Here is a 24,043-nt window from a genome sequence, read left to right on the forward strand (position 1 = left end):
GTTTTGGGACCAGCACTGATGCCAACATAGCACCAGTGGTTTGAGAGTCACCAAGTGAAACACAGCTGGCACTGAAAATGTGCTCTGGATTATCACTTAAGTTTTTGTGTTATAAAACTGCTCCTTCTTTCCATATGTTGAGGAGTGAAATACGAAGTGTTTCTGCACAGAAAATTGCAAAAAGGGCTATACAAAACTGCTGTGAATCAAGGAGGAAATTTAAATTCTAATTTATTTTTTTTGTTTTCTGTTTCACATCTTCTGTGTCCATTGGCACTGTGTACAGAGTAAGGATGAAGACATCAGATCAGTAAGGTCCCTTTTCCCCACGGAGCTGTGATATGGCTCAGTGAGAGGGCATGGTAAAAGCACTCACAGCAGTCTGGACTAACCTAGGGTCCCAAAAAGGCTGCAGATGCCATGAAGATTGCTTAATATTTGTGTCTAGGAAGAGATACAGAAGACAGTGCTCACTTCCAGTCATCAAAGCTCGGTTTTTTAAGTCTGCCTGTACATTTGAAGTCTGTGACAGTCCCTGGCTTGCCTCTGTCTGTCCCTAATTACATTCCCTGCCTCCATGTTGCTTTTATGTTGTGTAGCTGCCTTGGAAGCCCGGTCCAGAAGGCAGCCAATTTCTCCCTGGTGTTTTTCTTTCATTTGGATCAGTTTTCTGGTCCAGAAGTTGTTGTGCCAGTACAGTAGGAAGAAAGAAATGTGGAGCACAAGAGAGAGCAACATAGAAGCCAGCTTTCACAACAGTGTTCCCAAAAGCAAGCACGCTATCTCCATCACAACTGGACCCTACACAGCTGTCTATTTTGCTCAAAAATCATCATGAACAACTAGGCAAAGAAAGGATGAAGCTTCAAATCTCATTTGAATGCTCATATCTGAGTATATACTGAGCATTTTATTAATGTTCAGTGAATGCAAGAGACATAAGGGGTTTATTGTCTAGGACAATGAAACTAAGGAAGGACAAGTGCTTCTGTAAAGACTGTAGGTGTTTGGTTTGCTTGTTTTGGTAGCAGGGTGGCTACATGGGTGGCTTCTGTCAGAAGCTGCTAGTTGTCTAGTGGAGCCAATACCAGCTAGCTCCAGGACTCTGGAGCATCCTGTATTTTCAGGACTGCACCCCGTGGAAGGGACCCATGCTGGTGCAGTTAGTGAGGAGCTGTGCCTGTGGAAAGGACTTAGATTGGACAAGTTTGGAAGCCTGCCTCCTATGGGAGTGTCCCCATGTTGGAGCAGGGGAAGAGTATGAGGAGTCCTGCCCCTGACAAGGAAGGAGCAGCAGAGGAAATGTGATGAACTGACTGCAACCCCCACTCCCCTATGCTGCTCAGGGGGAAAACAGGCAGAGAGTCTGGGAGTCAAGTTCAGCCCAGAAAGAAGGGAGGAAGGTGTTTTTGAGGAGAGGTGTTTTAAGATTTATTTCTCCTTACCTTACTCTGATTTGTTTGGTGATAAGTTAGATTAATTATTTTTCCCCCAAGTCAAGTCCCTTTTGCGCCTGATGGTAATTGGTGAGTGATCTCTCCCTGTCCTCAGCTCAACCCACTTGCCCTTTGTTGTGTTTTATCTGCCCTGCACAGATGAGGAGGAGAGAGATGGAGTGGCTTTGGTGGGCTCTTGGTGAGCAGTCAGGGTCCAGGCACCACCCTGTGCTGGTGCAGAAGTGTGTCCTTAGGTGTTCCATCCCCAGTTGCTCTGAATGGGTGTTGTGTGTGTGCAGGGGAAAAGGGGACCTGAGGACTGGGCCAGTGATGACACAGCTTGTGTCTTGCTCTGTGTTCCACTCTCTTTAGCAGGTGTCTGGATGAAACACTGAAGAAGAAAGCTTTCAAAGCAAAATTGACAATGTAGAGTGAAATACGAGTCTGAACTGCAGAGAGACCAGATGACTTCAATACTAGCTGATCTCTTTGATTTATGCTTGACAAAAAAGCCTTGCCTTGTAAGAGATGTTCAGTATCTTGCATACAATTGACTTGATTATTTACACTTGTAAGTGTCTGTTGAGGTTTTATTCTCATCTGTTTTTATGGAAAAGCCTCCACTGAAATCATCAGGAAGTGCTGTTTAAGGTACAATGTGCTACTCTGATTCTGAATTTTTTCCTTATCAATTCAGAAACAAAACCAAATGGGAGACACAAGGATCCAGCTTGGGACAGCACCTGAAACTAAACAGTAAGAAGTATGGCAGAGCAGTGGTTCTGCAGTAAGGCAGGCAGAGGAAGGGGAGAAGCCCAGGGTGCCTCTGGTTGCTGCTGTCATTTCAGACAGGCAAGGCAAAAGCAGTGCTCACCTGTGCTGTGCAGAGCTCAGAGAGCCCAGCTGGGGCCAGGCTGTGCTGAATCAGCCAGTGCATGCACAGATATGGGCCCACTTCCAGCAACCTCACAGGTAAGAGCAGATCACAGCAAGCAAACAGCTCTTGTAAATTTGGTGAGGGGAAAAGGGCAATGAAAAGGCAGCTGTGCCTCTTGGAAGGTAAAAACAAGAGGCTGAGGTGCAGAAGGTACTCAAGAAGTCATTCCTGCAGCAGTCACTCTCGGTTCTGCTTGCATGTGTTTTGTTCTGGCTGCATTGCTTCATGAGTGTCTGTCTGTTCACCTTAGTGCTCCCTAGTGAAGGTAACTGAAATGAAAGAAGTCAGGCAAGAGCTCTGCTGATAAAAATGTTTCCAGTCATTGGTACACAATGTTTTTCACCTTATTCATCCAGGCTGTGAGCCTGTGAACATGCAGCAGAATCATTTGCTCAAGGAAGCTGACTGGTTTCTCATAAGAATTTAAAGGACTATGTGCATGCTTACATCTTAAGTTCTTGTCTTGTAACCAGCAATTCTGATTTCTCAAAAACCATGAGAGTTACATTTAGATGAGATCAAGTGAAAGGGAGGGGGAAGTGAGCATGTAACTATGTGATAGTTTTTTGTATGGCAGAAAAACAGTCTTGGAGGAGATGTTTGGCCTGCAAGAAGCATCCAGAACTGCTATGGTCTAAATTTTCTCCAGTCTCCTGTAGGGGCAACAGCTCAAACTTTCACATACTGTCTCTAGCACTCCAGGATTTCAGCCTAACACAAAAAAAAACAAAACAAAAAAACAAAAAAAACCAAAAAAACTCAGTCCTTCTCACTTTGCTCCAACCCCTGCAGAAATTAGGGATCCTCCAGGGTTGCAACAGCGAGCAGGCCACTTCACCTAGAAGTGAGAGTTCTCATTAAGTTCTTAGTACCTGGACGTTCTGTTGTTCTAGGTGTGGGCGATTCTAAGTGAAGGTACTGCCTGAAGCTGATGCTTTGAGATAGGCCAGATGGAGAAACTGGATTGTGAGTGTTTATAGAAAATGGCAGTGATTGCAAGAGAAGATAATAGGTCAAGCCCAATATTCAAGAGGAAATATCCAACTTCTGGCATGCATGTTAGGGGATTTTCTCCTGCCTGGGAGTGGGAGGGGTGTATAAGCCCTTCCATTTAGGGATGCTGAGCATAGGACCCATGTGGATGTATTCTTGCCCAGCTAAATGCCATCTTTGCCACTCCAATGGCAAGGTTGGATAAAATATATCCTGGGGATGAATAAATATATCCTGGGGAATACAGTGAGGCTGTACTCAGCACAGTGCACACTAGCATCAGAGTTGCATTAATGAACATCCACCCAAACTGGCTTTTTATTGTGACTGCCAATACATTTGACTGTTCTTTTCATTGTAACTCATGTTAACATTTCTGAGGCATTCAGGGAGTAGGCAAGAACATAGGCTCTGTTGGGTGGCAATAATTAAGCCATGAATTAATATACACAATGTGCAAAACAGCTTACCTGGAGACCTCTGTGGATGTTTGCTCTATTTTCCACTCTCATAGTGCTATAAATCAATGAAAAAATGCTCCTAAAGGACAATGAATAGAAAACGTGTAGAATAAGGGTGCCAGAGGCCAAGTCACAATGTGAAAAGCACTTAGCTGAAATAGCTTTACTAAATTTATTAATTTGTCTCTTCTCAGTCAGGGGGGAAGAAATCACACAAAAGGAGTTTAAAATCTGCCAGTTCCTTGCACAGTAATTAAATAACCCAGCATTATTATAAAAGTGTTTTCAGCTGCTAAGGTTTCTTTGGGAGACAGCCACCAATCGTGGTGTGTCACCTAGGCATGAGAAAGCTGACTTCAGATTTTGCCTCCAAGTGCTCAGGATATTGAATTCAGCCAAGGTGTTGCTGAACTTCATTACTTCCCTGTAAGTGCATTTTGAAAGGGCACCAGCGAATTGTCTTTCTGCACATGAATACCTGTCAATCTGTAAGACCAAAATAGCCTTAAAGAAGGAAATTGTAGAAAAATGACCCTCTACCAGCCTGTTCTGGGAGATGGAACATGTTTCCAGCTGTGGAGAAGGCTGCAGCCTAAGAGTGCACTTCCAAGGCAACAGTTTTGGAGGAAAGGTTTGGGAGAAAGGTTGTGGTTTTAGTTGTTCACCCTCAAAAGTTAAAGTGCTTTAAATGTATATTCCACAGGGCAGAAACAATTATGTGTGATTGCAGTAGTGCCCTTTGTCTCTCTTTTATTCCTAAATTAATCCTTCAGTTTTTGGTTGACTGTGACTGACAGATGCAAGACCACTTCCCTTGTAAAAATTTAAAAAGTACTATCAAGTGGTACTCAGCTTCTAAAAGCCCTTTTTCCAGACTAGATAAAAATATAGCAATCTTTTAATCTTGTGTTTTCTAAGAACCCTTTTTCCAGACTAGATAAAAAATATAGCAATATTTTAATCTTGTGTTTTGTAAAGGCTCCTGGGGTCTAAGTTGTTCTGGAACTGCCTGGGAACCTCTTGGACATGACCACTTTTCAATGAGAGGAGTGGAAAGTGAAGAAACTTGAATAAAAAAGGAATGGCAAAAGGGCTTAAAACCCAACTTAATGCCACAGAGTTTTGACTCTAACTTTACAGTTGTGTAACAAAGGGAAATAATAATGAACAGTGCAAAGGCATTTATGTTTTTTGAAGTTAGATGGTTGGTTGGTTTCTAGAGTGGTGTTGTTACTTTTAGTTTTCAGGAGAGGTATCATTATATCGGGTAAAAACTCCTTCTTCTGCCTCCCCAAGGAGTGTTAATGCTCAGAAGACAAAAGAAGGAGGAACAGGACTATAGAATAACTTTAAAAATTGAAACAGAGACAAAGGTTTTTCATGCAGACAAACAGTGGTTTTAAGTCACTCTGTTAGAATTTGAGTTTCACATGTAGAATGTTAGGGACGTCTTGATGCTAGTGGTGGTAGCCAAGTGACCTAATGAACATATTTTCTAGTAAAATTCCAGCTGCAATTTGTTGAAACTTAAATTGACCTTTCCCATCCACTGCTCTAAGAAGAAATTCAGAAAATGGATGTCTTGGGTTTGGCCTTGCTGTGTTCCCATGAGCATTTCAGCAAGCATCCCTGATAAAAGCTGGGCTTGGGAGGGGATTTTCCCATGCCAGAAGTTGTTGAGTTGAAATTACACTGTGGCTGGAAGCTTATTTGAAGGGAAATGCTAAACATCCCTAGATTTATATACCCTAAAACTGCTTCTGTGGATGTCCCTGCAGGATTTCATACCAACAGACCCAAAGCTCCAAGGGCACTTTGCAAATGAGAAATCATCGTCTGATGCCCTTTAGCCAGCTTTAGTGTCCTCTAGGTGAGATGGAGTTCCCTCTTCAATGCTGGTTTCACTCCTTATTGTCCTGCTTGCCCCTCTCTGGGTTTTGTCACACCCAGCATTTTGCAATCCAGCAAATGGAGCTCACTGTTTTGTCACGTTACTTGTGTTATCCACGAGCAAGGAAGCAAAAGGAGCAGGTAAAAGAGGAGGGAGCATGGGTGCACTCTTGCTTTAGGCTGGAGAGACCGAAGTCTTGCTTTCAGACCTCAGGTCAAGAAAAACTGTGCTATGTTCTTTCTAATATGGGCTCATTTGGGACAGAAAGGAAGGCAGGAAGGAGACGCAGGATCAGGAGGAGACTGCCATTAAATTAATTGGAACTCTTTAAATCGAGTTTGTGAATTTGGTTTCACTTGTTGTAAGGGCTGATACTTTTTTTTTTCTTCTTTACACGAAGCTATTTTCATAAATTTTTTCAGACCATATTTGTGTGTAACGGGCCAGGCCTGGCACTTCAGATTTATTTTTAATGGGAAAAAAAAATGTTGAGCTCTTGCATGATTGTCAGAGGAATGTTCCAGTTAAAAGGAGATTGGCATCAACTGATTTAAATTTTCCAAAGTTAACATACAGGATGAACAGCTGACCTCTTCCTTTATGAGAGCTTTTCTTGATTGTTGTTCTGTACTTATGTCTTCTCTGTGAGTGCACTGAATGTGCATTAATGTACTCAGACAAGCTTGTTAGAATTTTATTTGGCGCACTAGCCCTACCACAAGACACAAGTAACATTTTGGACATCTCTGTTCCAAACAAACCTCCTAGTCATACTTTAATCCTCATCTCATGTGCTCATGATGGGGTTTATATGTGCTCATTTTTCTTTACTGTGGAATGCTTTGATTAGATAAAAAATATTGCTTAATCCTCTAAGTAAAGAGTGAAAGCAACCTAAAGAAGATGCAAAGGACATTAAAAATGTTTACTTTTCCAAAAGGACAAGTTTTGCTATAATCTCTTAGTTTAGGTTTTTTTTTATTATTTCTAAACTAATGAAAAGAGACGTGTTTCTCATAAGAACAACTATATATGGGCCAATTAAATTGGGCAGTTTTGCTTAACTTTTCAGGAAGTCCTGGTAGATGTGTTCCTGATGGAAACTATGGGCTGTTTCAGACTGCAGAAATATGCTTTACTTTTCCTGCTAGTACCATTAACATGAGGCTTATAGATCCTATCAGCTGACCATGTCATCTCCTACCTGCCAATCCATAAATACCAGCAGCAGTCTCAGTAATGTGCATCCTCTGCAAAAGGCTGACCCACAGACCTGGCAGCACACAAAGACCTTCCCAGTGCACAGACTATCCAAATAGCGAGAAGTTAGAACTTTTAGGTGTGAAAACATTCACATTTTGCTGTTGGGGGTCTTGATCAGAGTTCCTTCTCAGTCAGAGAACTGGCCATAGCTGTAGATACATTACTGATAGTGGAACTATTGACTAGGCTGCAGGGAAGATCAGATCTGGGATAAAGCTGTTCAAAAGCTGCATGATTACACTGGAATATAAAATGTGTTGCAGGGTTTGCTAGGCTTGTGATAGGCTTTTAAGGAAAGGAGAGTTAGCAGCTGAACTCATCTGTCACTGCAGGATGTTGAAAAAAAAATTTAAATCTCTGTGGTTTGGTGTTGCATGAAGGTCTCTTTTGAAAACTGGGTATTATGGCTTTTAGCTGCCACCCATCTGCAGTTCTGCACTGGCACAAAGATGAATGAAGTGGCTGGGGAGCTGGTGCAGTGAATGATGTTAATTGCTAGCAAATCTGGAAGGGGTTGTGTCATGCTGCCATTACAATTGTGGAGAGCAGACTCAGCTACCCAAGACATCCCTTCCAGAGCAGGTCTCTTACAGTAATGCTCCCTGTGTTCCAGGTACTGTTACACTGAACTGCTTCCTACGCTTGTCTGCCCTTTTTCCTGCTGTTGTTTTAAAGCATCATCACATAAGGCTCCAGAGGAAAAAAGTCTGAGAATAGTGAAGTGTTTGAGGTCAATTAGTTTGAATGAAACGTTTCTGAAAGCTCCAGAAGTCGGTAGTACCTCATCATAAGTGTTGTCAGTGGTCAGTAAAGGCCAGAGCTGTCCTTTCTCTGTGTGTTTATGAGGGAGGACCAGATACAAGAACCTACCAGGGGGGTATCTGAAAAGGGGGCCCTATAAATTAAGTGTGCACTGTTTTCAATTAGGATTAAAACTTGCTTCTGTAAGGCTTCTGTGAAAGTGGATGTTAAAGAAAGGTTCCTTGCAGAATTTTTAATTAGGAACTTCGAAAGAGGAAGAGTATGGGTACTGTGGAAACCCACAGGGAGAAGATTTAAATGGTAGAATGCTCTGAAAGCACCTAGAATTTATTTTTAAAACTACTGCAATTCTCATACAATTAAGAGGTGACACTTCAGCTTGTCACGTTGTTTTCCTTCACTGCTAACAGACATCTAAACAGCAGAAATTGCTTCTTCTGTATGGAAAAATGGATGTTCTTATGTAATTGATCATTCTATAATCTGTTTGCCTATGTGCCCATCCTGGAAGAGAAGAAATAGTGAAGCTGTAGGGTATATCTGTAGTGATCTGTTCAGGTTCTTACTTTGTTTCAATATATGCATCAGCCCTGTCTGCAGAATGTGGTACTACTGCTGGTGCCACACCATCAAAGACATTACATCTACAACCTGAGGGAGTTTGAGAGTCTGAAAAGCATGTTCTTTGCTTTTAAACTGGGATTTTTTTACAGACTCATTGAGAAATTGGTGGGGGCTCCATGATTTTGGGGTTTTTTTTCTGTTGTTACAAATTTGTCTACAGCTGAATTGCACTAAACTCAATCTTTGTCTCTTGAGCTACAGTAAGTAGGTGAGCTATGTCCTGTGACAAAATATGTAGCTTAGATGTCCAAATCAAATCGGGTTCGACAGTCTTGTAAAGTTAAAAATTATGTTTTCTCTGAGTTGTGCTGTTTCTGTCAAGTATTCTCTGTTTTTATGGACTTGAAAGAATTCATCTTTAGCCTAAGCAGTGTCCTTTGGCCCAGTGTCTTCCAGGTTTTTGGGGACAGGTACCTGACAGTCCTGTGAATGTGTGGCAGGAGGCTGGAAATGTTCCATTTCCTCAAGTCCATGTGTGTGAGCTGGTGGGAGCCCATGGAAGCTAAGATCCACAGGATGAAACTATGGGATTATACTGCTTGGATGTAAAAGTCTCTTTATTGTGCCAGCCTGCCCATAAGCTATGTGTTGTACCACACACACTAGCACATGCAGCATTTAGGGTTGGCTTTTGCCTCACCCTGCTGTCCCTTCAGAGTTGTGAATGGCTGGCAGTGTGAGTAAAGGTGTTTGCTCGCTGCTCACAGGGTGTTTGTCACTCCACATGTTTCACCCTGGCTGCTGGGATAATGCTCACAAGACCCCTTAGACACCATTAACATGACACAGTGTGGTTTTTCTGTACCTTTGTCCCTTTGTGCTCATTGTTCTGCAGTAACACCAAGGAGTGCTGGTCATTCAGCAGCTGAGAAAACCAAGTGAATAGTTCCCTTAGCACACCTGATGTTTTAGATGTATAACAGCATGGCCACTGCAGGGACAGCTTGCAGGTGTTGAATGCAGCAATACATTACCAAAGGCAGTTCAGGTACCTGAAAATCACAACTGCCGTGTACTTGCAGCCCCGTGCTTCAGTGGGTTTTTAATCTTTTCCCCTGTTATGGGAGATGTCATTTTCTGATTTTCAATCAAGGACATGAATGATCTTGCATGTTCTAAATGATAATAATTTGCATCAGTTGGTACTTTGAATGAAATAACTGCACATTTACTTATGGAACTTCCTGGGGCATCAGAAGAACAGAGGTGCACCCGGGGCAGCGTTTGGGCACTGAGGATGGCCACTAGTGAGCAGTAAAGGACGGTGTGCAGCAGCATCCCACGGTCGCTCTCTCCTTCGAGGCAGTAGGAAGGCCTGGAAGGAGAAAGGAAAAGCAGCTTTGCCAAGGTTTTAGAGGCTGGATGTCCTGTTGTCAAGGAGGTAGAGTGGCTCTTGTCTGTCGGTGAAACAAGACGAGAGTGTGGGACTGAGATGTGGGGTCACAGATGGAACAAAACACTTTGTAGTGAATAAAATCTAATAGGTGGTATCTCTGTCTGTGACATGGGGTTGGAGCTAGATGATCTTTAGGGTTCCTTCCAACCCAGGTCTCTTTATGATTGCCTGAAGACCAGATGTGCAGGTAAACTGTGAAGGACCTTGAATGTGGGGATGAGCTGATCCAAGAGCATAAAGGGCAAGAGACAGTATCATGGCCCCATTGACTGTTCTGCTAGTCTTTGTGACCAAATTTTGTCTGAGTTTCCAGTGGGAAAAAGTTTAGTCATGTAAAAAGAAAATGATGTTGCAGTATGTGGGCCACAGAAGGAGTCTCCCTGCTGGTCCCAGGAACATGATGAGCATGACCCATTAAGAGTAAGAACAAAGAGGAAATTAAACTGAAAGCAAAAATATTCTATTTTCTTGGGTCATACCAGGCAGAGGCATGTTTGCTGGATCACAGAGAGGATTGGCAGCTGATCAAAAGTTCCCAAATGTCAACTAGTCTCTCACAGAGAGGAGACTGATTTCCAAAGTGTTGACTACTAAAATAATGTTAATATGTGCTGTGAATTTCAAAGGCTGAGTGTTCGGATTCCTGGGTAAAATCCCAAAGATTTAGTGTATGCTCATTAAAGATAGATGTACATATATATACAATGGGAAAAAACTAAGTTTTACTTTTCTAGCCAGTTGGGCCCAACTACTTCCATACAATAACATCTGGTATGTGTTCTGCCCCTTTCTTTGCTCAGTCTTTTGCATATGTGCTTACTGTCTGCTCTCTGTGTTATTCAGCTTTATTTGGACAATTTTTTCTTACTTTCTGTTGGAGAAAGCATTTGGGTGCTGATACTTTCTGCACTCTCTCTGAAAATGAGTTTATTGGTCTTGCCAAAGCCCAGAATGTCTTCTCAGGTAACTGGTGTAAAGTTTATTGCTTAAGTACAACATGCTCCAAACTTAGGTTTCAGAAAATTAGTTATGTCACTAATCAATTTTCAATTTTGATGCTTGGCTTGAGATAGTGGTGTGTGATTTCCAGATGATGATGATGGTAGCCCTTCATACTGCAGAATGTTTAAAGACAAGGAACCTTGCGTTTGGCTGTTTTTCATTAAGAGATGCTGTATATTCTCCCAAACCACATACCCTAGAAAAAGCTTAAGGGAAGAAATTTTGTTGCTCTTTTATTCAGTACTTAGGGAAAAAAAAAAACCACAAAAAAACAAGTTGACTTTGGGAAAGCCTCCAGTGTTTTATGTCATATCTAGACCCATCTGTCACATCTCTCAATCAGGGGTTTGGTGCAGGTAAACATATTTTTGAAGTGTCCTCTTGAATTAATCTTGCCAGGTCATGGCATGTGGTTCTTTCCCTGTGTGCTGGTGTCTGGGTACTCCTTGCAAAATGTTTCAAACATCATCTGCTTTACCTCCTGGAGAAGCTCTGTTGCCATTGGTACATACACAGAGCTCTGGCTTGTTATTTACAAAAACGACTCTAACCTTTCCTTCCAAAAGCAGTTAGCACAGAAGTCCTTGTTCCCCTTGCTGCTCAGATAAATCTCCCTCTGATTCTAGGGAAGAGCAATAAAATATTTCCCCAGTGCTCTGTTCTCAGTCGTAGCCAGCCAAACTTCTTCATCCGTTTTATTAGCCTCTGTGTACAGAAGGACTGCATTAGTAGCAAGGGGTTTTATAACCCTTTCTCCTCAAACATATCCCCACTGTTTCTCTTGCATTAGGGATTTTATAGGCATTTTTAAACATGTGTTTTATTTAATGTTATATTAGTGCAGTTATGGCCCATTCTAAAGTGTTACAATTCTCAAGATGATGCGGTAGGAATTTGAGACTTACAAAATGATCCAAGGAGAACTGTGAGATGATTAACTTGAGAATAATTTTAACAATCGGTAGTAATTTTAAAAGAAGGGATCTTAGTGATGAATTGAATTTGTATTGTTGTGAAATAGTTGCCATTTGAGGTAATGATTTCATAAGATGCTCTTCCTTTTAGACTAGAAACAGCCAAGTGATGCAATGGCAAGGCCACAGTAGGAGGTAACAATAAACTCTGTAATGGTAGAGTACTTTCTTAGACAGACAAAGAAAAATAGAGGACTCTAGACATGTCTCTCTCATAAATCAAATGTAATGATTAATTGTATCCTGGTTGTTCTTATACTGGAAACAAAATCTGAATAGTACTGCCTGCATTGGCCTTCTTCGGTGGCTTCGAGCTGAGCAGAATGTGTTTTGATAAAGATCCCATATCAATGCCTCTAATACTCTGGATATATTTTCTGATCAGGTCCTCAAAGCTCTAGGAGATGGCCACATTGCTGGTTTCTTATGAAGCAAAATCCTTCTAGACACATCTGTATGTTTTCTTCAGGAGTGAGCCCTAGACTGAAATAAGGTTCATGGTATTCCATGCGTTTTAGATGCTTGTCTAGATCTGGGAGCATAACTGACACCAGGGATTTCATGGTTATGTTTAAATCTGTCTTCACAAACTGAAGAGTTCTGAAATAAGGTATATTTCACTACAATGAGGATGTGAAATGAGTAGTAGTACTTCTCTGCTTACTGTCAAGAGGTGTTATAGCTGAGAGCTACCCAAAAGTCTGGAGAAGGAAAGAAGTGCCACCTTAGACAAACCTTATATATATTTAATGCCAAGAACTTTTTGTTGTTAACATTTTAGTGTGGTCTCATTTTTCTGCTGATTTCCTGGATGCAAATTGCTTATTGGCATTTGAGCCCAGTTATGGGCTTTTACAGCTTTTACATCTCAGTGAGCCTGGGGGAAAACTCAGCTTTTGGGGCAATATGGAACAGTTTTAGGAGAGCCCCATGGCAGTGTCTGTGTCCCAGGGACATCAAAGGACAGTATGGGATGTGGTCTCCTCGGGAGGAGCACGGTGGTGAGCAGGAGTGAGGCCTCCATGAGTGCAAAGTCCAGCAGAGTTTCCTCAGATTGTTTCTCACCCTTGAGTGGGTCATTGCCCATCTCAGCTGGTGCCCATGCCTGTGCGCTTGGCAGAGGAAGGGGTTTGTAAATGCACTTTTCACTCACTGTTCAATGCTTAGCTCCCTCCCAAGCCTCTTGAAGCAGTATCAAATTCTTAGAAACCCATTGTCTGACCTCGTTCTTTTGGAATATTTATTAGTGTACAACAGCTCCAGACTTAGACCAATGGTTATGAATAGCAGCAGCAGTAGATAAATGTTACTAGTGTGCAATCTTGTTTTCAGCACAGCAGAGTAATTAGCTATTTTCATCTTTGTTTGATTGCACTAATATTCATATGTAAGCATCTCTTGATGCACTTCTCAAGAAGCAAGAGCTATACCACCTTTGTGTAGGCCACTTCCAAATCTACGTGGTGATCTTCTTCATCTTCTTCCCATGCTGCTGTAATTGGTCTAAAATAATATTGGCTAGAGAAGGAGTTTGGTTCATTTCACTTCTCAAACAAATGTGTGTCAGGAAATACAAGTGAGTGGAAAAAAGTCTGGACAGGCAGCATGCTGTGGTGTATTATGTTTCTCTGACATGAGAGGAATGTGGCAGGGAGGTCTACAGTTCCCTGCTGTAGGCACTAACACTCTGGCTGGAAAGCAGCTTGAGATGTGCCTTTTGCTTCATTAAGCAAAAGGCTTTCTGCCCGTGGCAAGAAGTGCTGTAAAGCACAGTGGAAGCATTATAGTGTGTGTGGTTAGACAGGGTTGCCAATTTCAAGTATCTCAAATTACGAGTCAGATATTCCAGCATATAAAATCGGTCTAGAAAATGGAGATTTAATTTTTAAAACACTTAGTTTCCTTCTTGCCTCTTAAGCTTCATTTATTTTTAAGTGAAAGCTGAGATCTTCACCGAAAGTTGAGATCCTCATCTGATTTCAGGGCTTTAAGAAAAACAGCAAATTACAAAAAAAACTTGCTCAAGGGCCATAAAGGTTGTTAACAGTGAGCCAGGCATCTCCTGTAGAAGCTGTGTGATTGTGTAAGCTTTGTCATTGTAAATAGGATCTGAAAGGCAGGGATGCAAAACGCAGGCTAAGCTCCTGGCACTTGCAATGTAGTTGAGGTTTGCTTACCTTTAACAAATAACAGTGACTGTGCTGGCTTGTGTTACTGAGCAGCCAGCCAACAAAAACCAACCAAACAAAGCGGCACAGTCTGGCAAGCCTGTGTCGTGTGGGGGAGCCACGGTGAGGCAGTTTGCAATGCAGACCTTGCAGCCGGCGTTACCCACAGCTGATCCGTGTCTGTGTAACTTGTGCAGCCTCCCAGGGTTTCATCCTGTGTGTGCTGGGGTCGTAGCAGGACTCCTGTTTACACAGACAGCAGGTAATGCTGAGGCATGCATTGATTTCCTCATGTCGTGCACTGCAGCTTCCAAAGAAATGGCAGTGCTCCCCTGAAAGGGAAGAAGGTGTAAGAATGGTGATAGCCAAGGCGTTCTCCCCACTCTGCCAAAGCTGTAGCTTTAGGATTTTGAACTGCCACACTGGTAGCAAGCAAGGAAGGTGCAGTGCTTCTGTTTCTAGGCACTATCACAGTGCTGGAAAATCAATGCCAGAGCACAGGCTTAGGCATTTTTAGGTTCATTCCTTGTTCCTGCCAACCTGCACTTCAGTTCCAAAGGAGACTACAAAAGCCCACACTGCAAAGACTAAGATCCAAGAATTTGAATAATTGTATAGAATTTGTGAAGTAAAACTTGAGTTTACTGGCTTGGAGAGTGTGTGCTGCTGTACCTCCATCAGATAGGAGGTATGTGAGCTGCAAATCTGGTCCTGTTCTATTTGCCTGTCTTGAACTCTTGAACTTGAGATTTTTTATTTTTTTTGCTGTGCAACCCTGGAAGAAACAGCAATTCTTGAAACAACATTTCAGCATTATTAAATACTGCTTGTTGGATGCTCTGACATTTGGTGTTGGCAGCTCTGCCTGCCTCTTCAGCATGCATCTGGCTGTCACTATTCAGCCAGTCCTTTTCTTCTGCACAGCTAGCTCAGCTGGAAAACACCTTGTCTCTCAAGAGTGCTCCAAGTGGCTGTTCAGCATGGCTAAACCTCAGGAGCTCTGTCTTGAAAATATAAACTTGCTCTTAAGCATAATTTTGATTGTTTTTGAGAATCCTAATTATTATAGAGGAATGATAAATAATCCAGTGGTCTGAAACCACACTCTTGTGACTCAGGGAGCTGCTACCACTCGAGATGGTGCTTTTGCTGTTGGAGGTGTATGAGATGCTGTGATGTACTCTAGGACCTAGCAGCTCACCTGAAGGTTCAATGTCATTTAAGACCACTAAATCTGCAGGATGTATCATTCAGCTTGTACATACTTCCTCCACCTCTGGTGGAAACATTTATAGTCAGAAGCAATGCCTTGAAATGTTTACTAATGTCATATTGAAAGAACAAAAAAAAAAATAGAGATATAAACATGTTGTGTGCGTTAATTATTTATCTTGCAATCAAGAAAGCATAAAAGCAATCCAGGGTGAAAACTGGGCAGAGTTGCGAAGGAGAACGCTGACTCTCAGTTGGAATAATGCAGACCCCATTCAAGCTTTCTCTGCAGAACATGAGGACTAATCCCAGCACAAGCAAACACATGTGGGGGGTTTAAAATCTAAAATTTTTAAAAATCATGCTGCTCTTGAGAGGTGATTAACTGTGCTCACTTAGCTTCAAGTGAATAATTAAGCTGTGAGGAGTTATTATTTTCCTGGCTCCTTTGTCATGTTTCTTACTTATTAATTCTTAGATATTCAGTTTCTAGATTTTTTAGCATCAATCAGGCTCTGCTTCTATTGTCTAAAAAATAAAATATGTACAGGGAAAACTGCCAGAGATTTAAGTACATTGTATTGTTACAGTATAAATACCATATCTGTAATTAAACCACTTGAAAATATAAACCGTCAAATTTTTGTCTCAGGGGCTCAGCCACCTATGAGGGTTTTGTGCCTTTGAAAATCTCCCTAGTGTGCTTTGCTTCTCCTGCTTGTTCTTGGAAGAAAATTAGCTTTTAGTAGTTTAAAATCTGTTGGCTTTATTTGCTGCTAAATATACACATGGTAAGTGCTGTGGGATCAAAACAAAAACGAGTTGCTCTTCCAGCAATGTGATTTGCAGTTTGGCAGAAGTCAACAATACAACTGTTAGAGTATTTGGGGTCATTAAGGTAGATCCCTTTGGCCTGGATCAAGAACCTGCAAGGTATCTTCAAATCAGAGCAAAGAGTGAACATAAAGAGACTAGAAAAGGATGAAAGAAGCCACTTGAGAGAGCAGGTAGCCTGGTCCAAAGTCCTGGATTTGTTTTGTCCTTGTCCAATGCCACTGTTCCTACATTAGAGTAGTGCCCTCTTAAAAATGTCCTCTGAGATTCTATCGCTTATTGGGGGTTTGGGCAGATTTTTTCCTCTTGGAAATGTTTTCCTGATGATTCAGTTGCTCCACCAGGTGCCTGTGGCTTTGTCATTAGCTTGCTATCTTTGGGGGAGAGTAGGGTGATGCCAGGTTGAGAAAGTGAAAGGGGACAGGGAGGGAAATTGTCACATGATGGGAGGAAGTTCATGAAGGACCTGGATAAAAAGCCCTGGGAGGATTAAGAGAAGAAAATGTTACCCATCCAGCCTCCTTTTCATCATGCTTTTCACTATGGATGTCTTGAATTTTGGGATATTTTGGAAGTGTTGTAGACAGATAATAAATAAGAGCAAAGTTTGTAATCTAATCAATCTCAGTGGCGGAGAGACCTCTGGATTCCTCCTGCAGAACTAAAACTTAGCAACACATTAACAGAAAGACATGACCTTTTCCTGTTCTTTTCTACCCTCACAGATGACCAGGAGCCAGCAGTCAGCAGTGATTCGGATATTTCACTGATTATGGCAATGGAGGTTGGACTCTCCGACGTGGAGCTTTCCACTGATCAAGACTGCGAAGAGGTGAAATCTTGAGAAGCAGAGCTCCAGCACTAAACCACAGGGCAGGCTCACAGGTAGGGACCGAGTCAGCTTTCCAGGACTTGGACCAGTCATGCATATGCCTCCAGAGCACTGTCACTCCTGCGCACTCCATGCTGAGATGGTCGTGAAAAGCAATAGCAACCATTGTGTCTGCCTGGATGCGGTTTCATCATCTGCGCACCTCTGTTTGGCTCACATGGGAGATGGACACTTCCAGTTCACCCACGTGCTTGAGAGCAGTCATGGAACTCTCCAGGGGCTCATGAACATGCAACTGAAATGACAGCTTGAGTGTTTTTTTACACTTGTTCAATCAGATTTTTGTTGTGTTTTTTTGAAAAGGCATATGTTTATTTTGTTTGTTTGTTTATAGTTTGTTATGGATGGACAATCTGTTTCTATTGACTGACCCCAGCTTTTTCAAGAGTTCAGTCCAGAAACCTGAATTCCCGTTCATTGGTCACTTCATGATCTGACCAGGATTTACTATTGCCCTGTTGTTTCTGCATGCATTACCTGTGGCTGGCTTCAGAAGGATCATGCACCAGCCCCTGCATTGCATTATGTAACACCTGCCTTCATTAAGTGGCAGGCTTGGAAATGGTGTATTCTGAGGGCTTTTATTTGTAAGAGAGCTCTGAATTAGCAGAAATTTGGGTTAAAATGGCATTAGTTTGTCTCTTAAAGTTCTGTTCTAGACAGGTATTGTACAGTGTGAGGGAGAGAAAGAAGAGCTTGAAGCATCACTCCATCCACATAGTTCTGTCCTGTATTTTATGCTGTTCATGGCTGTCAGTACATTTGTGTCCTTCCTCCAAGTGACAATTCAGTAGCTGGAAAAAAAGATCTAGCATAACATCCCTTCTTAATTTTACAGACCAAAACCAGATTACTGCGCTAAAGGAGCACCTGAGAGGTTTCCAGAGGCTGCTTATTAACAGTTCTGCATTAAGCAGGTGACAGTGTTCTTACAAAGATGCTGCTGTCAGTGTCAGAAATTGCTAAGGGAGCAAGAGGCAGCCATTTGAAATGTTTAATTCCTGGTTTGCTTGGGGTCTTTTTACTTAGTGTGTTTCATTTCTTACATTTTGACAGCAGTTTTTGTCTGCTTCTTACCTAACAAGAGTTCAGGTGGTTTGTTGCCCTCCAGAGTCCCTGTCAATGTTTTCAGAAGCATAATGGAATATTTGCAATTTGTATACAGATACACACACCAAAATATATCGGGGAGGGAATTTGAAAATAAAAGAACTAATATAAATCAAAACACCTAAATAATAACGACCTGACATAAAAATTTATTTCTTCCTGAGCTCTGCTTTCCAGGTAAGAGCTCACTGTTAATTGTTCAGTGTGTGATTTGGTTTTTCAGTCTAAATACTGGACTGTGAAGAAGCTTACTGTTACACAAGAATACATAATTTCTGCTGAGAGTCAGATGATTTGAATCACATTACTGCCTCCTGAGTCAGTCCACAGAATCAACAATTCATCTTACGTTGAAATTTCGTGCAGAGGTCAAACATTTTGACTTGGCAGTGTCATGATGGCATCTCAAAATGCAACTGTTGGGGCTCACTGCATTTAACCTCCTTGTGGATTTACTTGTTAAGTGTGAAAACCAGCTTCCAGCCAAAATTTATGTTTGTCAGATGTTATTCAGGAACAAATGTGTTAATCCCTAAAATTTTGGCTGACTTCTTCAGTACAGAAAGAAGGAAAAAATATTCTCCATGCTCTTCTGTCCATTTAGAACTAATTAAGCATTTAGTTTAATTCTGCTTTAAGTTCTTAGTCCCTAAATTTCAGGGTAATCTTGAGGTAAAGGTTTTAAACTGAAAGAGGGCAGATTTAGATTAGATTTTAGAAATAAATTATTACTGTGAGGGTGGTGAGGCACTGGAAGGAGTTGCCCAGAGAAGCTGTGGATGCCCCAACCCTGAAAGTGTTCAAGGCCAGGTTGGATGGAGCTCTGAGCCGCTTGGTCTAGGCAAAGATATCCCTGGCCATGGCAGAGGGTTTGGAACTAGATGGTCTTTAAGGTCCTTTCCAACCCAAGCCATTCTGTGATTCTATGAAAATGACCCCTAAGTGTGCTGTTACATCTTTAGAAGCCATTGGAATGAAAATCTTTTTTTCAATTAAAGAGATAGAGGCAGCTGGAAATCTTGATTAAAAAAAGAAAGTTACAGACTTTTCCAGAGGGTACACTAGGTTAGTCTTGACAATATTTGTGGTTCTGTAATCTTGTTTTCCTTATTCTTTTATGTCTTCTCTATTCCTTGCTGCTGTAGGAAAGGCCTGACACATCAATGTTGAAATTGATCCCTACACACAAGAGTTTGCACAAGGTACTGCATCAGCTCCACTTAAGCTCTGTAAATAATGCTGAAATCAGATTTAAGTGGTGCTTACATCAACTTTTGACCCAGGAATGAAATTAATTTCAAAGGACTGCAGGGGGAAGGAGTGAGGCTGGTTATATACAGTCAGGGCTCCTTATAGAAAGGCCACACACTGGTACAATTTGTTCTGCAGCACTGGAGCCTGGGTGCTGCATGTCACAGGAGCATCACAAACAACATGTCCGAGCTGTCAGTGATCCTGTCACATATGCACACTGCAGCTCAGCACACAGGCACAGAACTCCTGGCCAAACTGCTTGGGTTTCAGAGGAGCTGTCACAAAGTCTTCATTTTATTTCATGAACTGAATTAAGTTGATCTCAATGGATAGATTGACCAATGAGCTGTTGCCATAGCAGAACCACCCATGGCACAGCAGAACAAGCACAGCCTGTGGAAAAGCAAGGCAGGAGGGGAAACTCCCAGCTGATACTGAGCTGGGTCCTCTGCCCAGGAAAATCATTAAAGGGAGCTGTGCTCAAAAAGGTATCACAGATTAGGTAATTGAGACCCTGCATGTATTTCTGAGAGTTAATGAAGAACTTTGTAGAGGTCTTGTGCTGTGCACACACTTTTCCTAAATACCCCGTGTTTGATCTGGTCCCTTGGGGTCCACAGGTGCCACGAGCAGAGGCAGGGTGCCAGGCATGGTGGTGATTCTGACATATCACCAATTAGTGATATGCCTTTTAGAAGAGGTGTCCTAGCAAATCTGGGTCAGGAAGAGTCTTTCTGCTTTTGTTTTCCCAGTCCTACCTGCAGCTTCACTTAGGGAAGGTGTTGTTCCATCCCTGTCCTCAGGTGTTCTGCAGCTCTGAGCACTCTTAAGTGATGATAAGGGCAAAGGTGAGTTACACATCACTGAACCCTGAACTTAAGCACTTAAGTAAATGTTTTATTCCATCCTTCTTACAAAAAAAACCACAATTAATTTTGGGCTTGCACTAAAATTCAATTATTTTCAACAGGTCTTCTATGAGCATACATAAGCCCCTGTGTCAAAAAGAAATGTTTTCCTGAAGCTTGACCTGACTGACAATATCCTTTGCACATATGACCTGTGAGCTGCCTTGGGAATTTGAGGTGCTTTGTAGATGTTCAGACTCCCTGCTGTGTGTTTGTAACATGTATGAAAGCCTTAATTCTGTACATCTGCGTGCCCATGCACACCTTGGTACTGCTGAGCCTGGCCATTAAGTAGGTGGGGCTCAGCTGCTGGGGATGCAGCACTGGCTGTTCAGAAGGGAGAGCAGCCTTCAGCATGCAGCCAGGAAAGAACAAAATCCTCCAGGGCCCTCTGACAAGCCAGTGTTCATGGACACGATTCTGCAGGCTGGCACCATGACTGGGTGGGGGGCATCTCCTGCACAGGGGCAGGGGCCAGGAGATTGTGGGGCTCCCAGGAAAAGCTACTCTTGTCATTAATTGGTCCTGTGCTTCTCCCAGCAGTTCCTGTCTTGTCATCTTGAAGCACTTTTCTTTTCCATGAGCAAGTGATAGGTGGGAGAAACATTTGCCTTAGTGAGGCCCGTTATCCCTCAGGCTGGGTTGCAGGACAAAACCTGGCGAGGCAGAAACTGCACTCAGAGTGTACTTGGATTTTCTTGGGTTACACTAAGCTGCCTTCCCAAAGGTCTGTTCCATAGGTAGGATGCATAGGCAGAATTTTGCACTCACAAACGACCTGATGTGTGCATGCTGATGTGCAAGGCATCAGGTGTACATCCCCTCCCCACAGCTCACCTATTCTGGTGGGGATACAGATCTGGCACTTACTGAGGGTTTGGGGTTTTTTATTTTCCGACTGCTTTAGAGCCCCAAAACCAGGATCAGGACTCTCATAGCACTGCAGTTCATTCTTTAAGTACTCTACAGAATTAAATTGGCATGTATGCTTTAAAAGTGCATTGATGTGAGTATGGAAACTGTACTGTTGTGAAATCAGAAGCAGTTGTCATTTTTAGGCCTTTTATTTGAGGGAGATTGTGGCACAAAGAAAAAAGGCTTTATAGATGCAATTTGGAAAAAGAAATTATTGAAATCACATATGATAAGCTGTCTCTTGGATTTCACTAATGACCTCTGGATCAAATCCCAAGGAAGTCATTGCAAGAAGGGCATTGATGTTGGGGTGCATCCATTTCACCAGACTAAAATGGCAGAGAAGTCCAGCCTGTTCCTTCCCAGCCCGTCTCACAAGCGTTTGTCCAAGGGTGAGGTGAGCCTTGGTTGCAGGGGAAGGAGATCACGGGATCAAACTTGCTCAGTGCTGCTTCCTGGGCTGTGCTTAGTGCTGCCAGTATCTCTTGGGGCAGGTTGGAGAGGGGCAGGGAGCTCGCCCAAGTTCAGCTCCAGGGCCTGGTGAAGAGCAGGCCCTGGGTTCCAGCAGGCTGGGCAAGGCCAAGCTTTCCTGGTGGCTCTGCTGAGCCTGGGACTGGAGCTCTGCTGGTGAGCACCGAGCCCCACGTGGGCTCATTTGTTTTGTGTGAGTGATTTGGGGCAGGCAGCACGATGGCAGTGGATCAGCTCTGTGAGCCTGAGCAGGAAACACCGTGGGGAGAGGTTTAGGCTGAGGGAAAACAAGGCTGGAGGTGTTGCTTTCACGGGCTTCTTCAATAGGGGAAATTGGTCCAAAAGAAGCACTGCTTTCATTTTACCAAGCTGTTAGCTGAACTAATTGATGGCTTCAGAGGATGAGGAATGCCAGATGGGCTGCTGAGGGAGGATTTGTTTGTGAAGCAGATGGCAGCTGCGGGTGGGGACAGAGAGTGAGGGCAAGGGTGAGGGCTGCCCCTCTGCTGTGCCACTTACCCCGCTGGGCTGGACACCCACTTGGCCCCTTCACCTGCCCTTTTCTTTGTCAAGGAAACACCCTTCTAAGCAGGAGCTGTATTTCAAAGGGAGAAATAAAGAAATGAAAGATGTGGATTTTGAATGAAAAGCCAACGGATGATTTTTCCATCTGAAATGAATCTTGTCTCTCTCCAACATTTTAGTTGTGAATTGGTGGAAGTTACTTCTTTCTGTAGTGAATGGAAAAAGAAATGAGAGGGGGAAAAAAAGGAGTAATAGTGTTTTCCCTTTTTGTGTTTTTCTTGGTTCTTGGTTCTGAGTAGCATTAAACACAATAGCCAGATCAAGATGCTTGTTTGCTCTGAATGTATACAGTTATTTCAGATGTCAAATAACTAAATGTTTTGTGTATGTATGTAATGCCATCCACAGTACTTGTTTCATGTTAGAAACCTGAAATGACTGTACCATTTTATAATTAGATATGTAAAGAGGGGACAGTGGGTGGGAGGGTCTGTTATTTTTATACCAAGATGTTCCTTGTATTTAGTGAACATTTAAAACAGTTTTGTACTTGTCAAAATATACATTCCATCCATTTCCAGAAGAGAATTATTTCTATTTAGAGTAGTTTATAAGCAAACCAAAAAAAAAAAAAAAAAGAGTAGCATCCCACTTATATGCAGTTCCTGAACAAAGCAGCAGTATCCTGGTTTTCAGTGATGGCTACAAAGCTTTTTCCAGCCATGTCTCTTCTCACATGCAGCAGAGCCATACCAGCAAATGCCAGTGTTATAAAGGGAATTAAAATCCCAAATGAAATAAATACCACATGGATCAGTGCACAGCTTAACAGAATAACTTGGTTAAGTTCAGAGACAATGGTCTGTCCCAGTGAAATTCTCCAAAGCGATCATTCCTGCTCTGGACAGCAGGAGCAGATTTACCGGGAGGCTTCGGCTCTCTGTCCCTGCCTGGCAGAGCCAGCAGCCTCAGCAAGCTGGGGGAGGCAGGGCTGTCACACTCCTGCACTGTGGCTCAGCTGTGCTGCAGCTCTGGTTTGAGAAACACCTGGCAAAAGGTCATGGCAAAATCATACTGTGGCATTTGCATGGGCCATCCTTTTTCTTGTGGTTGGCTTTTTCATTCCCTCCCTTTCCCTGCTACCTGTGACATGCTGCCAAAGCTGTGCAGTAGCAGTTTGTGAAGATTTTTTTTTTTTGCCTTTTTTTTTTCCCTTCTGTACAGTCTTGCAAATAAACTTTTAACTCCTTGCTGACATTTTGTAACGTATACATCTTCCTCTCCAATGCACTTTATCTCTCTTGAAAAATGTGGGAGTCGGAGAACTACCATCTTAAAGGGATTTGCCTGAAATCGTGAGACACATACTTTTTATTATTTTGTGTCCTTTTTTGCTTTGTTAAATACTGTAAATGCTAAAGAGCATAGACAGTGACTCAGCTGGGGGAAATACCGAAATGTTGAGGCTAATACTTGGAAGCGTTAATCAGTAGTCCAACATGGCTATTTTTGTTATATAGAGGATTATAATGTAAATATGTGAGACTGTGTTATTATGTACTAGTAAAATATTGCAACTCTCAAAGTTGAGATGGTGAATTCCAAGGAATTTTATTGCAGGTTTTTTAATAAAACAAATCTGATTATTGTGTTGTATGTACTTTCTAACAGCCTGTGTAAACCTGGAGTTTCCTGATGTGTGAAACTTGTGGGTTGTTTCTCCCTGAACTCAGCCAATGCACACTTTGGCATTCGTGGGAGGCAGAGGGAAGGGACCCGAGTGACGTCCTGGTCTTCCTGACACATCTCCCGCTCGTTACTGCTCAGGTCCCTCTGCCCTTCAGCTGCTTCTGAACAGAAAGCAGCAGCTGTGTGAGAGGTGAAGTGCTTCTGCTGCCTCAAGGGAGAGCTGCAGCCTGAGCCCAGATGGGTTAACACAGCTTGAAAAGATGCCTGCTTTAAAAGGAGCCATGCCTCAGTGGGAGCTGCACCACTGTTGAGAGGCGCCATCCAGC

General features: G+C 42.6%; 1 protein-coding gene across 1 annotated transcript in view; it reads left to right on the top strand.

Moving 5' to 3' along the window:
• The window catches only part of RNF150 (ring finger protein 150), a 108,829-nt gene extending 85,145 nt beyond the window's left edge, over nucleotides 1-23,684 (top strand). Inside the window, 1 exon segment of the mRNA XM_036383027.2 lies at nucleotides 16,679-23,684. Coding sequence (XP_036238920.1) covers nucleotides 16,679-16,797 — 119 coding nt within the window. The 3' untranslated portion in view covers nucleotides 16,798-23,684.
• Nucleotides 23,685-24,043: the final 359 nt, after the last annotated feature.

The sequence above is a fragment of the Molothrus ater genome, chromosome 4 (assembly GCF_012460135.2).
Source record: "Molothrus ater isolate BHLD 08-10-18 breed brown headed cowbird chromosome 4, BPBGC_Mater_1.1, whole genome shotgun sequence".
In the NCBI taxonomy this organism is placed as follows: Eukaryota; Metazoa; Chordata; class Aves; order Passeriformes; family Icteridae; genus Molothrus; species Molothrus ater.